Source organism: Pleurodeles waltl, chromosome 8 (assembly GCF_031143425.1).
Source record: "Pleurodeles waltl isolate 20211129_DDA chromosome 8, aPleWal1.hap1.20221129, whole genome shotgun sequence".
In the NCBI taxonomy this organism is placed as follows: domain Eukaryota; kingdom Metazoa; phylum Chordata; class Amphibia; order Caudata; family Salamandridae; genus Pleurodeles; species Pleurodeles waltl.
The window spans coordinates 446,601,631-446,618,446 of NC_090447.1; the positions used below are offsets into that span (position 1 = coordinate 446,601,631).

Genomic DNA, 16,816 nt, shown 5'->3' on the forward strand with positions numbered 1-16,816 from the left:
TTCAAATCATTTCCAGAGGCTGGGGGAGGTTACCCCTCCCCAGCCTGTAACACCTATTTCCAAAGGGAGAGGGTGTAACACCCTGCTCTCAGAGGAAATGCTTTGTTCTGCCTTCCTGGGACTGAGCTGCTCAGACCCCAGGAGGGCAAAACCCTGTCTGTGAGGTGGCAGCAGCTGTAGCTATGACTATGGTGGTCATAGTGTGCTTTTGATCAGCCCCTTTCTCATGATGGATGGATTTCTTGTCCATTCCAGTTCCTCACACCTTATTAGTCCTCAAGCTCTTTCCCTCACACACTCAACACCCTCCCTCTTACCCTCCGTTCAACACCAAGTATTGCTGCATCTCAGGGTCATGCTGCACCTCTCCTCACTTGATTGTTTCTCCCTTCCCTTTCTGGTGCCTGTCTCTCTCTTCCCTACATCTCCCCGACAACTCCTTCCGTTGGCTTTACCAATATGTCACACTGTGTCATGAGGAGACAGGCACACCCAAGCGCTCTGTATGTGCTGACTGTGTTAAAGCCTGTGTCAACAAGTCCTGCTTACTTGATTGTAGATACAACGTTGGCATCCTCCAGGCAGGATAGGCAAGTAGTGGCCATTCTTTGCCACCGCTTCAGGATGACACAGCTCACTAGGAGACAGGCAGGACAGACAGGTCGAGTGCTAGCCTTGTGCAGAGCTAGCCTGAGGGCAAAGGCTTCATGGTCATATAAAGAATATTTTGATTCTGGGAGGTTCTAGGAAGGTTCTAGAATTCAAGTAAATATTTCCTTTCTGACTTAAACCAACCAAAAATGGCACGCATACTATAGTCACTACATTTCTCCCCACTCCAATTTGGCCATTGTTTTAATGTGATATTGTAGGAGGCTGGTCTGGCTTGTAGTGGGTACCAAGGGGTACTTACACTCTGTACCAGGTCCTGTTATCCCTTATTAGTGTAGAAGAGGTGTTTCTAGCAGCTTAGGCTGATAGAAGGTAGCTATAGCAGAGCAGCTTAGGCTGGACTAGGAGACATGCAAAGCTCCTACTATACCACTGGTGTCATATGCACAATATCATAAGAAAACACAATACACAGATATACTAAAAATAAAGGTACTTTATTTTTATGACAATATGCCAAAAGTATCTCAGTGAGAACCCTCAGTATGAGGATGCCAAATATACACAAGATATATGTACACAATACCAAAAATATGCAGTAATAGCAAAAAGAAGTTATGCAAGCAATGTATAGTTACAGTGAATTGCAATAGGAGCACATAGGTATAAGGGCAACACAAACCATATACTCCAAAAGTGGAATGCGAACCACGTATGGACCCCAAACCTATGTGAGGTTGTAGAGGGTCGCTGGGACTGTAAGAAAACAGTGAGGGTTAGAAAAATAGCCCACCCCAAGACCCTGAAAAGTAGGTGTAAAGGGCACCTATATTCCCCAGAGAGCACAGCAGTCGTGATAGGGGAATTCTGCAAGGAAGACCAACACCAGCAATGCAACCAAAGTGGATTTCCGGACGAGAGTACCTGTGGAACAAGGGGACCAAGTCCAAGAGTCGCGACAAAGTCGAGATTGGGCAGATGCCCAAGAAATGCCAACTGAGGGTGCAAAGAAGCTGCCACCGGATGGTAGAAGCTGTGGATTCTGCAAGAACGAAGAGGGCTAGAAACTTCCCCTTTGGAGGATGGATGTCCCACTTCGTGAAGAAGCTTGCAGAGGTGTTCCCACGCAGAAAGACCGCAAACAGGCCTTGCTAGCTGCAAGGGTCGCGGTTAGGGTTTTTAGATGCTGCTGTGGCCCAGGAGGGACCAGGATGTCGCCACTTGGATGAGGAGACAGAGGGGGCGCCCAGCAAGTCAGGGAGCCCTCACAGAAGCAGGCAGCACCTGCAGAAGTACCGGAACAGGCACTTGGAAGAGGAGTGAACCGGAGCTCACCCGAAGACACAAAAGGGAGTCCCACGACACCGGAAGACAACTCAGGAGGTTGTGCACTGCAGGTTAGAGTGTCGGGGACCCAGGCTTGGCTGTGCACGATGGAAATCCTGGAAGAGTGCACAGGAGCCGGAGCAGATGCAAATCATGCGGTACCCAGCAATGCAGTCTAGCGATTGGGAGGCAAGGACTTACCTCCACCAAACTTGGACTGAAGAGTCACTGGACTGTGGGAGTCACTTGGACAGAGTTGCTGAGTTCCAGGGACCACGCTCGTCGTGCTGAGAGGAGACCCAGGGGACTGGTGATGCAGTCTTTTGTTGCCTGCGGTTGCAGGGGGAAGATTCCATCGACCCACTGGAGATTTCTTCAGAGCTCCTGGTGCAGAAAGGAGGCAGGCTACCCCCAGAGCATGCACCACCAGGAAACAGTCGAGAAGGCGGCAGGAGAAGCGATACAAGGTTGCAGTAGTCGTCTTTGGCTACTTTGTTGCGGTTTTGCAGGCGTCCTGAGCAGTCAGCGATCGATCCTTTGGCAGAAGGTGAAGAGAGAGATGCAGAGGAACTCTGATGAGCAATTGCATTCGTTATCTAAATAATTCCCCAAAGCAGAGACCCTAAATAGCCAGAAAAGGAGGTTTGGCTACCTAGGAAGGAGGATAGGCTAGCAACACAGGTAAGAGCCTATCAGAAGGAGTCTGTGACGTCACCTGCTGGCACTGGCCATTCAGAGCAGTCCAGTGTGCCAGCAGCACCTCTGTTTCCAAGATGGCAGAGATCTGGAGCACACTGCAGGAGCTCTGGGCACCTTCCCTGGGAGGTGCAGGTCAGGGGAGTGGTCACTCCCCTTTCCTTTGTCCAGTTTCGCGCCAGAGCAGGGCTGGGGGATCCCTGAACCGGTGTAGACTGGCTTATGCAGAGATGGGCACCATCTGTGCCCATCAAAGCATTTCCAGGGGCTGGGGGAGGCTACTCCTCCCCAGCCCTGACACCTTTTTCCAAAGGGAGAGGGTGTAACACCCTCTCTCTGAGGAAGTCCTTTGTTCTGCCTTCCTGGGCCAAGCCTGGCTGGACCCCAGGAGGGCAGAAACCTGTCTGAGGGGTTGGCAGCAGCTGCAGTGAAATCCCAGGAAAGGTAGTTTGGCAGTACCCGGGTCTGTGCTAGAGACTCGGGGGATCATGGAATTGTCATTGGGGTGACAATTCCATGATCTTAGACATGTTACATGGCCATGTTCGGAGTTACCATTGTGACGCTATACATAGGTAGTGACCTATGTATAGTGCACGCGTGTAATGGTGTCCCCGCACTCACAAAGTCCGGGGAATTTGCCCTGAACGATGTGGGGGCACCTTGGCTAGTGCCAGGGTGCCCACACACTAAGTAACTTTGCACCCAACCTTTACCAGGTAAAGGTTAGACATATAGGTGACTTATAAGCTACTTAAGTGCAGTGGTAAATGGCTATGAAATAACGTGGACGTTATTTCACTCAGGCTGCAGTGGCAGGCCTGTGTAAGAATTGTCAGAGCTCCCTATGGGTGGCAAAAGAAATGCTGCAGCCCATAGGGATCTCCTGGAACCCCAATACCCTGGGTACCTCAGTACCATATACTAGGGAATTATAAGGGTGTTCCAGTATGCCAATGTGAATTGGTGAAATTGGTCACTAGCCTGTTAGTGACAATTTAGAAAGCAGAGAGAGCATAACCACTGAGGTTCTGATTAGCAGAGCCTCAGTGAGACAGTTAGTCATCACACAGGGAACACATACAGGGCACACTTATGAGCACTGGGGCCCTGGCTGGCAGGGTCCCAGTGACACATACACTAAAACAACATATATACAGTGAAATATGGGGGTAACATGCCAGGCAAGATGGTACTTTCCTACACTGATTCTCCCAAATTGGGGAGCCGATCACTGACAGTACTGTTATATGCTGATGACTGTGCCTAATAGCAAGAACCGGATGGAATTCCAGAAGCTTTTGAATGAATTTACAGTTTATGGAATGACTAGGTTAGGCCACAAATGTATCAAAATCATGTACTATGATTTGTGGTCAGTTGAATGGGAAAGTGAAAACACATGTTGTTAAAGGGGTTAGACTTTTGTGTTTATCGACTTTTGCTGACCTTTACATATCTTGGGGTTCCATTCAACAAAAATGGTACCTGGTCACACCTTATGTAAGGTAGGTAGTCCCAGTTTGACCAGTTAAGTGTTCTGCAAAACTGCTGTCAAAGTGTTTGGACACGATGATTAGAATCTGTAAAGTAACGTGCATATCTACTCACGGTGCAGGTGTATAGGGGGATTAGTGTTGCAATTCTCTTACAGGTTAGTAAAAACTAGCTGACCCCTCTGAATAGGGCATTTCGTACTTAGAAGACTAGGTGAAGCTTGTCAATTACAAATGAAAAATTATTGTGCAGAAGCACCAGTGCAAAGAAGAGAGTAAGCCACCTTAATAACAATGTTTGCCACCGATGAAGTGGGCCATGGCTTGCCCTCTTACAGCACGCATACTCCTGGCATGTCCATAATTGTTATGGCTTTTCGTTTTATGCATTTGTCAACTTACAAGAGCATTATGTTTTAGTTATCCATAATACGACTTATTCAGTCCGAAAAACTTTTTACACACATAGAGGCATATTTAGGAGACCCTAGTGCCTCCTTGCTCCACATTAGTGTAATTTCTTTTATACTAATGTGGCACAATAAGGCCAAACTCCTGCGCCATATGTACAAAGTGGCGCAATGCATGCATTGCGCCATGTTGTAACCCTTTGCGCTACATTATGCCTGCGCTAGGTATAATGTATGCAAAGGGGGTGTTCCCCCGTTATGGGGGCCAAAAAAATGGCTCAAAGAAATTTAAGAGATTTCTTTGCGTCATTTTTTGCGGGACTTTTAGCACGTACTCAGCGCAGGCATTAAAAGGAGGCTTCCATTCGTTACAATGGACCTCAGGGTGCTTTGCAGGATTAGCGTCAAAAGTCCCCTAACTAACGCCATGGTGTGCCGTATTTTAAATACGGTGAACACATGGTGGCGTTAGGGGGCACTAAGAGGCACAAGAAAAGTGGCGCTGCACTGTGTGCAGCGCCACTTTTCTTAAATATGCCCCTTCTTTGTGTCATTTGTTTCGGCACTGTTAATGCCTGCTCAGAGCAGGCGTTAAAAGTAGGCACACAATTGATTACAATGGGCCTCAATGGGCTTTGCAGGATTAGCGTCAACATTTTTGACGATAATCCTGCAAAGCTCCGCACTAGCATAAAAAAATTATGACGCTAGTCCTCTAACTACCGCCATGGTGCGCTGTATTTCAAATATGGCGCACACATGGTGTTAGGGAGGGCGCTAAGGGGTGCAAGAAAATCGGCGCTGCACTACGTGCACCGCCACTTTTCTTCATTATGCCCCATAGTTTATATGTCAAGTAATGAGATCACACGTATCGTAAAAGTTGAGTACTGAACAACTTGTTTCTTAACGAGTTGCTAATTATAAGGAATTTGCCAAAGTGAGTATACATAAAATTGTATCTTGCGAAGATAATGACTTTTTTTTACTTATGTATTGACTACCGACTGTCAACATCAATTTGGTTATCCTTATCAAACCAAATACTTGATAAAAAATACGTCATTGTTCATACTTAAATGACTCATGCTCACTTCGGGTGGCCTCCTGTGATTTTGTTAATTTCAGTAACATTTTAAACCTGTCAGCGCAGTGTAACAAAAAAGTAATTAGATAAATATGGAGGGAAGTGTGGTTGTGTCAATCACAAGATCCATGTCACTCGTAGAAGCGCGTGCTCAGTTGTGTAAAATGTTTTCTGTCAAAAAGTTGTCTGCTATACCATTTCCAACATAAATCTTGTTTTGTTTTTTCTTCCAGCTTATTAACATGTTTTCAAACGATGGTCAGCGCCTCTTTGAAGTGGCTGCATTTGGCTGCATTTTGGCAGCAGGGCCATTTGTTACAGCTCTGGGAATCATTTACACGGGCCTATTTCTTGGTCCCACCGCTCTCTTGGGGTCTGGCGTTTTTTTCTTATTTTACCCGTTTCTGGTAAGTTTAATTTTACTGCGTTTCTTTTTCATGATATTTCTCAAAGTTTAAATTGCACTCGATTTAAAATGTTTGAACGGTTCATATAAAAAAGCCAGTAGTTTTCAGCTCTGAAATAAACTCGCACGTGAATTTTAATTATACAGGGCAGTTTTCCATTGTCTCCGGGCAACATGCACCTATGCAATTAATTTTTCAGTTTATAAACAAACCTTTAGAGAGTGTCAAGTGAGATGGCCACTCATTTTTTTTCTTCGCGCTCGTTTTAGGTCCTGCATACAGACAGCTTTTAGCTGGGTGTTGTTCACACCCTATTGTTAACCGTACCTATACTTAAGACAGGCTTTCTGTCAGCACATTTCTTATGATTGTTTGGTTTCTTGTCTATCTGATTTGCTTGCTTCTTACTTTTGTTTGTCCTTTTGTCCCTCCCCATGGCCACTGCTGCTTTATAATGTTTATTATTGTTTTAGCCATTGATAAACTGCATATGTTCCTCTGTCATCACTTTCTGTGTGTTTTTTTTTTCTTTTGTGCCCTCCCACGCTCTGTTGATTCCTCCGACCAATTTGGCTGACGTTTTCTCACATTTCTTACTCTGTCCAAGTTGCTTTAATCCCATTCAGCAATTCATTTGCAGCTCCCCACCATCTCTGCTATTCTCTTGCGTTGTGCCCCTACTCCCCTGCTAGCCTTGATTTTTTTTACTGCACGGTCTGCCTTGAACAATATGTACATTTTTGGGCACTTGTACCATGCTCTATTTAATATTTTCCATTCAAGGGGTTGTTGATGCTTTTTGTGTTCTGTATTTAACATTCAGCTGTTTATTGATGCTCCTTCCCCTGGATTTTTTTCTGTTTCTGCCCTGCCCTCCCCATTGTTGGTTGCTTTGACATCTGGGACTGCCTGTGCCTTCCTTTGAAAATATTTACACGTTTCTTACTTAATCTTTATATTCCTAAACATTCTCTCGTTTGATCCTGCTCGCATCCCAAATTTTTTTAATTGCTCCAAATTACCTCATCTATTCACCGTAAACACTGTTCCTTTTGCACCCCAGCCTACTGCCCTTAACAACATCACCTATGATATTTGCCTGTAGCCCCTTCCCTGCACCCTTATTGCTTTATTTATCTTTATTGTATTTTTGTGCAGTTTTATATAGCACACACTCACCCAGAAGGAATTGTAGTGTTTTACACGAGCTACAACACAGAAGGTCACATTCAGTTTTTATTAGGTTGAGCATTCGAGACCTCTTGTATATACTTTAGTATATACTTCTATACTTCTTTGTGGGGTCTCTGCTTTCTTACTGGTTTGTTTCAATGTCCTTAAAAAATCCTTGCTTGCTAGTGGTCAATCCTTGCTCTTTGTCCCACCTTTTCCACAGTTGTACATTCCCCTGGAGCATGGCCCTAGTACTTGTACCCTTCCACTTGTGCCTATGTAGCATGTGCTTAGGAATTACTTTTTTCTTAGGCTAATAGCATTTGACGAGAGCGGTGGGTGTTTCAGTGGCTCCAGTCTGTTTCTGTTAACAGGGCTCTAGTAATCCGATCACTTCTCCAGGCTTCCCCCCATAAACAGGCTTGTGAAGATTGTTCTTTTCTCCTCACATCTACCTGAAGTCGCCCAGCGCATGCTATAAATCCAGCAGAGAGTAAACACTGCCAGCTGCTCCAGAGCCCTCCACAGGAGACATCCTGCAGTCTTGTTTCTGCGGAAGGGTCGCCAATGTATTTTAATTTTATCGGGTTTTTATTTTCAGTGGAAGCAGCAGCCTCAGGAAAGGCAGCAGCACATGGAAAGTAATTTTTTATTCTGGGACCGAGGAATGATTCACAGGCCTTCTGCATGCCGCTATCTCCTGTAAAACTGCTCCTCGCACATCCCTCGTCCCCACCCTCTCTCCTCCGCACATAAATCACACAAGGCTTTCCCTGACCTAGCCACCTCTGCAGGCAGATATTATCTTTTATAGTATACACTCCTTAACTGGCATTATTCCATACGTCTCACACCGAATATTGGCTGTTTATAACCCGTCAGCACATTATAAATAAAGAACGGGGCGCATCTGGCAGTGAGAGAGGCCTGACCTTCTGATGGGGCTGTAGTTCCACATTTGGACCAGCACGGACACACCCATACAAGGCGCCTGCTGCACATATCGTACTGGGATGGGCTCGCGCGCGCTTGTGTGTATCTGGACAATGAGGTATTCACACCCCAGAGAGTGTCCAACACTCCCCCTCAACTCCCTCCGCCCCAGACACCTGATGAATGTTGGACCCCTAACTTCTAAAACAGAGGTGTATCAAACCCTTTCAACCCCCTTTCCTGTCAGAAGGACTAAAGCAAAGTTTGAGAGTTTGTTGTTCCAACTGCGTCCGGCTGTCTCCAGCCCACTGCACAGTCCGACACTTTTAAGTATGGACTGATCGACAGTGCAAATTTTGACAAATCAAGGGACACCGAACCAACCACATGTGGCAGCACTCTTCAGAGTAGACAGCCTTTAAAGAGAACATGTGTGTGTAACGTGTGTGTGTCTGTATATGGCCGCTGACAAGTACGTTATCTGAACGTGTGTGCGGTCATAATACAACACAATAGTCATTTGTGAGTATCTACAACGTTAGGCTAATCACATGAACATCTCCTGTTTTTATTTCACCTAACTCTCCTCTTTCCCCTCGGTTGTACCCCGATATTTCCTGTCTTGTAGATGTGGTTTAGCGCTGCATTGGGCCCTGTGGTCTTCTCAACGCTTTTCGAAACACTAACTCCTTGACAGAGGAGCAGCGGGTCAGGGCTGACCCCCCGATTTGTTGTTGACCTGCACTGTCAGAGTGTCTGGGGGGGTCTCTTCATCGCCTGGCAGGAGCACTCGCCTTTATAGCACCCAAGCAGCAGGGCACTGGGATGACTAATTTACTTTATAGTCACAAACCGAGGAAAAGCAGGAAATAAAAAGTCAGCGCAAAAGCCCCCAAGGAAATCAGCTGTTTTGTTTGTAGTTAGTGGCTGGGCAATCTCTGCTGCAGATGCGCGTGTGTTTGACGTACTTGCTGTTTAGAGAGATGCGTGAAGGTGACATCAAGAGCCACCTAATAACACCCGGAGTATGAAAGCCATGAAAGCACCATGATGAGAGCACTTGCTGTTCACCAGACAAGGAACGGGGTTTACTTCAAACGGGGATTCATACAAGTGAATCAAAGGGAGTGGAAATATGTGGCGAGTGATAAGTGACACCGCAAGCTCTTTGTTTTTAAAGATACACATTTTGTGCACTTTATCAAGCACAGGTTTGGGATAACTTACAGGTGAGCGCATTACTATCTTGAGCAAATATAAGTAGCCGGTGTTTGTGCTGTTTTCGGCTTTAGTCACTCTGAAAATTCCTCTTCTGTGAAAAATGTTTGCGTGGCTATATAGTGTTACCAGGCAGCCCCATGCATTGTAATATGTAATTTGTGTGCTGTGCACTGCAGACAAGCTAGCACATGTGCCTCCGTGTATGTTTACAAGTAAACATCATATCAAAGCTGTGTGCTTGCGTGAGCGTTACGAAATGATTTCAGCTGTAACTCATTGGTTTGTGTCCATAATTAAATGTCATCAAAGCTTAATTTATGCTTTATACTTTATTTCAGAGTGTGCGATGGAGTAAACATTATGTGAAAGGCTTTGGAAATGTTTAAGGGTTCCGTGAAAATAGAATCCCAAAGTTAGCCGTGTTCACGGAGACTGGTAAACATTACCTAAACCCACTGCAGATGTCTAGGACTGGGTGGCATCTTTAGTCAAAAGCTGGGCTTGTTCATGCAAGGCTTTTGGAAACATTTACCTCCTTGCTTGTTTTGAAGGCCTATGGCTCAATGCCAGTGATGCCTGCTGCTCCCACGGTCACCCCTGACCGCCATTAGCCATGCACAAAGAATGTCAGCTTGTGTTCTTCCTACATACCACCATCCTGGGCAGTCTCAGATGTGCTTGGTTGCCTTTCCTGCTCTCTCTGCCACTGAATATAGTTTATGCTTCACTTAAACCTGTTCCCAGCCGTGGTCATGGTACAGCAAGCAATTTTCAGGTGTGAAGTTTGAAAATTAACTATTTTAATAGAGGTCGGTGCAGATCCAGAGAGAAACAACGTTAAAATGCCTGGGACTCTAGAAGGGGAGTAAGAGTTAGGACAGCTAGGGAAAAGCTAGAGACTATGTATGAATATTCAGTTGTGGACGAGGGGGTGGTAGCATATTAGAAGGAACCGCTGTCTGATGGAGTTGCACCTGAGACGACTGTGATGCACAGTGTCAGTCTACGGTCCTCCCTAAAACTGTGATGCACAAGGCAACCCCCCATCGTACTCCCCTCTCAGTAATATATGTAATGCTATTCTTGGAGCACTGCCCCGCCATAACAGTTGTTGGACCTCCCAATCAATTCTCTTAAAGAAGCCTGGAGGGACCTTTAATGGCATATTTTGTATTGGCATATAAAAATCTTGGTAAGCTCATCATTTTATAGAGGGCAGCCCCGCCCATCAGCGTCAACGGCATGCTGCATTAATGAGCCATATCTTCCCAAATCCTCTCCAACTAGGGGAGTATGTTCCTTTGCAGGAATTCCCAGGGATCCTGAGTGATATATATATCCCCAAGTATTGAAAACCGTCTAGGATTACCGGTGCCCCACAATCCTGGGGCAGTCGAGGACTCACCCCAGAGAGAGGATAGACCACCGATTTAGACCAGTTGATAGTGTAGCGAGAATGGTCCCGGAAAATGGCAAACACCTGCATTTTCCTGCCTATAGAGATAGTGAGTTGCATAATGTAAAGGAGAACATCATCGGCTTAGAGGGAAATCTGCTCCTCCCAGCCCCGGGTGCCCAGATACCTCTTATGAACGGGTCCTGATGCATCCAAGCCACCAGTGGTTCGAGCGCCAGAGCAAAAATCATGGGGGAGAGAGGACATCCCTGAGGGCTGCCTCTTCGCAGGGTAAAGCTATGGGACAGCACTCTGTTTACCCTCACTGTGGCCCTGGGGGATCGATAGAGCAGTTTCATCCAGGCACAGAACCGTGGCCCAAAACCCAGTTGCATTAAAGAGGCAAATATTTAATTACACTCAATAGAATCAAATGCCATCTTGGCATCCACTGTCATTAGGACCGCCTGTTCTGTTTTCTGTCACTTTGTCATGTGGAGTGCACAATAGCGGCGTCAGAGACTAAATCGGGTGCTACTATTGGGCATAAAGCCTGACTGGTCCAGATACACAATCGAGGTAATGACCCCCCCGTAGCCTAGTTGCCAGGGCCTTCGCCAGTACCTTAGCCCCTACATTCAGTAGGGATATTGACCTGTAGGAACCACAGTCTATTGACTGCTTGCCCCCTTTGTTTATTACTAAAATAGCTGCAGTTCTTTGGTCCTCAGGCAAGCAGCCTTCTTTGCATGCCTCCTGGAACATGGCTAGCATGGGCTTGGCCACAATGTCCACCATACCTTCATACAACTCAACCGGGAAGCTGTTAGGGCCCGGTGCCTTCCCCGACTGGAAGCCTCGCAATGCTTGCGCCTGATCTTCCATCATCAGGTCTGCTTCCAATGCCTCCTGTGCGTCCCTTGTAAGCATCTTAAGAGAGATATCTTTCAGGAAATCATCACAGTCAACAGTAGTCATGGATGTCGTAGGAGCGTAGAAGTCTTCGTTGTAAGCAGCAAAGGCCTCCCTTTAGTGGCATTGGCTGTCTGCAATGTACCTGACTCGTCATATATTTCTAGTACCCAATAGCACTCTTTGTCCTTCCTGTATAGCCATGCCAGGAGCTTATCACCCACCTCATACAGTCCCCGTGTGTGTACGCCAGGATTTCTGCCAGTGCCCGCAAGTCCTGTTGACGGAGTTGCAGTCTGTGGCAGTGTTCCACAGTGTTAGTGGCCTAGGCCTGCGCCTCCAGTTCAGTTATATCCTTTTCGATAGCAATGCATTCTAACTTAGTGTCTTTCTTTCCCCCCTATCAACGCCTGGGCCTGTCCCCTTATTACTGTCTTAAACGCTTTCCAGAGTGGACCCCTGATTTTCTTGAAAGTAGAGGTCTGCACCTTCTCTCAGATTATCTTTAGTTCCTTATCTCGTGGGTACCAAGGGTCTATCCTAGAAGACAGTCTAGAGTCTCTAATCAGTCCCGTTAAAAGAACTCAACCGGGTAATGGTCAGATATACCTCTTGCATGATGTACTGCTAACATAAATTTGGATGTATGGGTATGATGGGTAAAAATGTAATCTATATGGGAGAAACTCCCTTGTGCTGGCGAGAAATACGTGTAATGTCAGCACTGGTGGTTATGTTCCCTCTACAAGTCAGACAGACCCAGCAAAGTTGTGAATTTGAGGAGAGGCCCCCCACCTCCTCTGTCAGAGCTGTTCGCCCTGTCTACCCCTGCATCCATAACCACCTTCATATCTGCTCCCAGTATCAGGATCCCAGATGGTACCATCAACAGAAGCTATCCTAAATCCAGGAAATTCATTTCATGGGGTCGTGGTGGGATGTAGACAGAGCATAGATTTAATATAGAGCCCTCCCATGCCCCAGTCAGAGTCATGTATCAGTCATTCTGGTCATGCCACACTCTGTGGGGAGTAAAGAGCAGCAATCTTTTAACAAGGATTCCCGATCGTCATTTCTTTTGCAGGAAATAATGTTACAGATACAGTGTGCTGATTGATCAAGTGTCATTTCCAGAGAGGTGATCACTTGCACATGGTGATGTTTTTCTCACGGAAGTAGCAAACAGGATATATCTCTTCATCTGCAAACTATCAGACCTGATATTCTTCTGACAACAGTATAAGCAAATCACCCTTATGTGATACTTTCTTCTGTATGCCATTCAGGTGCTAGTTTAGTGAAGGAAGTGTCATCTTTAAAAGACACAGATTCTCAAAGTTATTGGTAATTAATTTGTTTCACATTAGTAAATGACACTGCAATGTTTAGCTGCCTCTCAGCGCTTTAAGGGAGTAGTCCAAGGAAGTTGTCCGTGGACACTGAATCCTGAGGTATTTGGCAGGGTCGAGCTCACTTCCGGTGTAACCAGGTGTTCCATCATGAATCCAAGTGGTACCTTGCTGATTATGTGATGAGGGTGACAATGACTTGTGAGGGAGCAGCCCTGGAGGGTCAGTTCAGCTGCTGTAATCAGCAGGTAATAAAGTAAGTCTTAACAATCAAGTCAGGATAAGGTGCAGTTAGGGACAGAATCGATAACTCTGAGAAAATATCCATAAAACAGATATTAGGGCCTTATTTAGAGTTAGGCGGATGGACTAAATAGTCATACCACTACCCAAGAAGCTACTCCTCAGCTATAAACAATTGAAGTGTGCCAATACCCATTCTTTTATAATGAATTTTAACTACTGTTCATTAATTTACCAGCTACATCTCATCCTATAGCACATGTAGTCATTTTCTATTCAGTTTTTTGAGCTACATTTTACAGAACTACTGTAATAATATGTACTTATGTTCACAACTCACAATACATTATCAACTTTCTTCTGTCCACATTCTCATTAACCACTGTATTGTGTTTGATACAGTCAGTCATACTACCTAGCTGGCTACATGCATTTACACAGGTTTCACTAACACAGTACTGTACTGGCCCTCATCCTATGGGGGAGTTTCTGAGTGATGGGAAGGGCTTCTTCTGTATTAAAAAACAAGCAGCACAAGACTTGGATGATGCTGCAGCCAAATTCTATTGCAAAACTGGCCAGAAAAACGTGACAGGTTCTTCTATACCTGGAAAACCTGTGTGTGGGAAACCGCAATCACTAATCATGCAGAGAGAAATTATCACATGCAATCATTTGCTCTTTTCCTTCTGCCTGACTTGTCGAGCTGTGAGTTGTTTGTTACTGCTTTCCACCCACAGGATTCCCTTGCGCTCTCCTTGCATTTAGTTCTACACACCTAGGCCCTCATTCCAACTCTGGCGGGCGGCGCCATTTGGCCGCCACCCGGCCAAAATACCGCTTCCCGCATTCTGACATTCCCGCTGGGCCGGCGGGCGCTAAGCAAGTTAGCGCCCGCCGGCCCAGCGGGAATGAGGGCCGCAACACAGGAGCCGGCTCCGAATGGAGCCGGCGGTGTTGCGGCGGTGCGACGGGTGCAGTTGCACCCGTCGCGCTTTTCACTGTCTGCTAAGCAGACAGTGAAAAGCCGCCCTGGGCCCTGTTAGGGGACCCCTGCACTGCCAGTGGCATGGGCAGTGCAGGGGCCCCCAGGCGCCCCAGGACACCCGTTCCCACCAGCCTCTTCCTGGCGGTGAAAACCGCCAGAAACAGGCTGGCGGGAAGGGGGTCAGAATCCCCAAGGCAGCGCTGCTTGCAGCACTGCCCTGGCGGATTCGCCCAGCCGGGGGTAAACCGGCAGGAAACCGCCGGCCCCGGTTTTCTGACCGCGGCGGTAGGGCTAGGAAGCACCGCCAGCCTGTTGGCGGTGCCTCCGTCATTCGCGGCCCTGGCGGTCTTTGACCGCCAGGGTCGGAATGACCCCCCCTAGTCTTCAATCCTTTTTTTTTTAATCAAATGATCATCTTACCACCCTTTATTTTCCATCTTGTCTTGCTCATAGTCTGCCAGATTATGCAATGCTCCTGAACCCCTCACTGCTTCCCCCTCTTTTTTCCACACCGCTCCACAAGCAATCTATCACTGTTTTTCTGCAGCAATTTCTGTGTCTTTGAGAACACTTGACGTCTCACTTGTTGTGAGAAAGTAGCCTCTTCTAGCCTTGTTACCCCCACTTTTGGCCTGTTTGGGAGTATATGTCAGGGTATTTTCACTGTCTCACTGGGATCCTGCTAGCCAGGGCCCAGTGCTCATAGTGAAGACCCTATGTTGTCAGTATGTTTGTTATGTGTCACTGGGACCCTGCTAGCCAGGACCCCAGTGCTCATAAGTGTGTTGCCTATATGTGTTTCCTGTGTGATGACTAACTGTCTCACTGAGGCTCTGCTAACCAGAACCTCAGTGGTTATGCTCTCTCTGCTTTCCAAATTTGTCACTAACAGGCTAGTGACTAAATTTACCAATTCATATTGGCATACTGGTACACCCATATAATTCCCTAGTATATGGTATTGAGGTACCCAGGGTATTGGGGTTCCAGGAGATCCCTATGGGCTGCAGCATTTCTTTTGGCACCCATAGGGTGCTCTGACAACTCTTACACAGGCCTGCCATTGCAGCCTGCGTGAAATAACGTCCACGTTATTTCACAGCCATTTACCACTGCACTTAAGTAACTTATAAGTCACCTTTATGTCTTGGTTGGGTGCAAAGTTATTTAGTGTGTGGGCACCCTGGCACTAGCCAAGGTGCCCCCACATCGTTCAGGGCAAATTCCCCAGACTTTGTGAGTGCGGGGACACCATTACACGCATGCACTGTACATAGGTCACTACCTATGTACAGCGTCACAATGGTAACTCCGAACATGGCCATGTAACATGATCCCCTGGGTCTCTAGCACAGAACCCGGGTACTTCCAAACTGCCTTTCCGGGGTCTCCACTGTAGCTGCTGCCAACCTCTCAGACAGGTTTCTGCCCTCCTGGGGTCCAGGCAGCCCTGGCCCAGGAAGGCAGGACAAAGGATTTCCTCTGAGAGAGGGTGTAATACCCTCTCCCCTTGGAAATAGGTGTGAAGGCTGGGGAGGAGTAGCCTCCCCCAGCCTCTGGAAATGCTTTGATGGGCACAGTTGGTGCCCATCTCTGCATAAGCCAGTCTACACCGGTTCAGGGATCCCCCAGCCCTGCTCTGGCGCGAAACTGGACAAAGGAAAGGGGAGTGACAACTCCCCTGACCTGCACCTCCCAGGGGAGGTGCCCAGAGCTCCTCCAGTGTGTCCCAGACCTCTGACATCTTGGAAACAGAGGTGTCTGTGGCACACTGGACTGCTCTGAGTGGCCAGTGCCAGCAGGTGATGTCATAGGCTCCTCCTGAAAGGCTCTTACCTCTCTTGGTAGCCAATCCTCCTTCCTAGGTAGCCAAACCTCTTTTTCTGGCTATTTAGGGTCTCTGCTTTGGGGATCTCACCAGATAACGAATGCAAGAGCTCATCAGAGCTCCTCTGCATCTCCCTCTTCACCTTCTGCCAAAGGATCGACCACTGACTGCTCAGGAGGCCTGCAAAACCGCAACAAAGTAGCAAGACGACTACTAGCAACCTTGTATCGCTTCATCCTGCCGGCTTTCTCGACTGTTTCCAGGTGGTGCATGCTCTGGGGGTAGCCTGCCTCCTCTCTGCACCAGGAGCTCTGAAGAAATCTCCCATGGGTCGACGGAATCTTCCCCCTGCAACCGCAGGCACCAAAAGACTGCATCACTGGTCCTTTGGGTCCCCTCTCAGCACGACGAGCGTGGTCCCTGGAACTCAGCAACTCTGTCCAAGTGACTCCCACAGTCCAGTGACTCTTCAGTCCAAGTTTGGTGGAGGTAAGTCCTTGCCTCCCCACGCTAGACTGCATTGCTGGGTACCGCGTGATTTGCAGCTGCTCCAGCTCCTGTGCACTCTTCCAGGATTTCCTTTGTGCACAGCCAAGCCTGGGTCCCGACACTCTAACCTGCAGTGCACAACCTTCTGAGTTGTCCTCCGGCATCGTGGGACTCCCTTTTGTGACTTTGTGTGGACTCCGGTTCACTCTTCTTCCAAGTGCCTGTTCAGGTACTTCTGCGGGTGTTGCCT

General features: G+C 47.3%; 1 protein-coding gene across 1 annotated transcript in view; it reads left to right on the forward strand.

The window, feature by feature from the left end:
- Positions 1-16,816, forward strand: part of LOC138249528 (ATP-binding cassette sub-family C member 5-like) — a 2,567,733-nt gene that overhangs the window by 624,993 nt on the left and 1,925,924 nt on the right. The window contains exon 5 of the mRNA XM_069203478.1: positions 5,861-6,034. Coding sequence (XP_069059579.1) covers positions 5,861-6,034 — 174 coding nt within the window. The remainder of the gene's footprint in view (positions 1-5,860; positions 6,035-16,816) is intronic.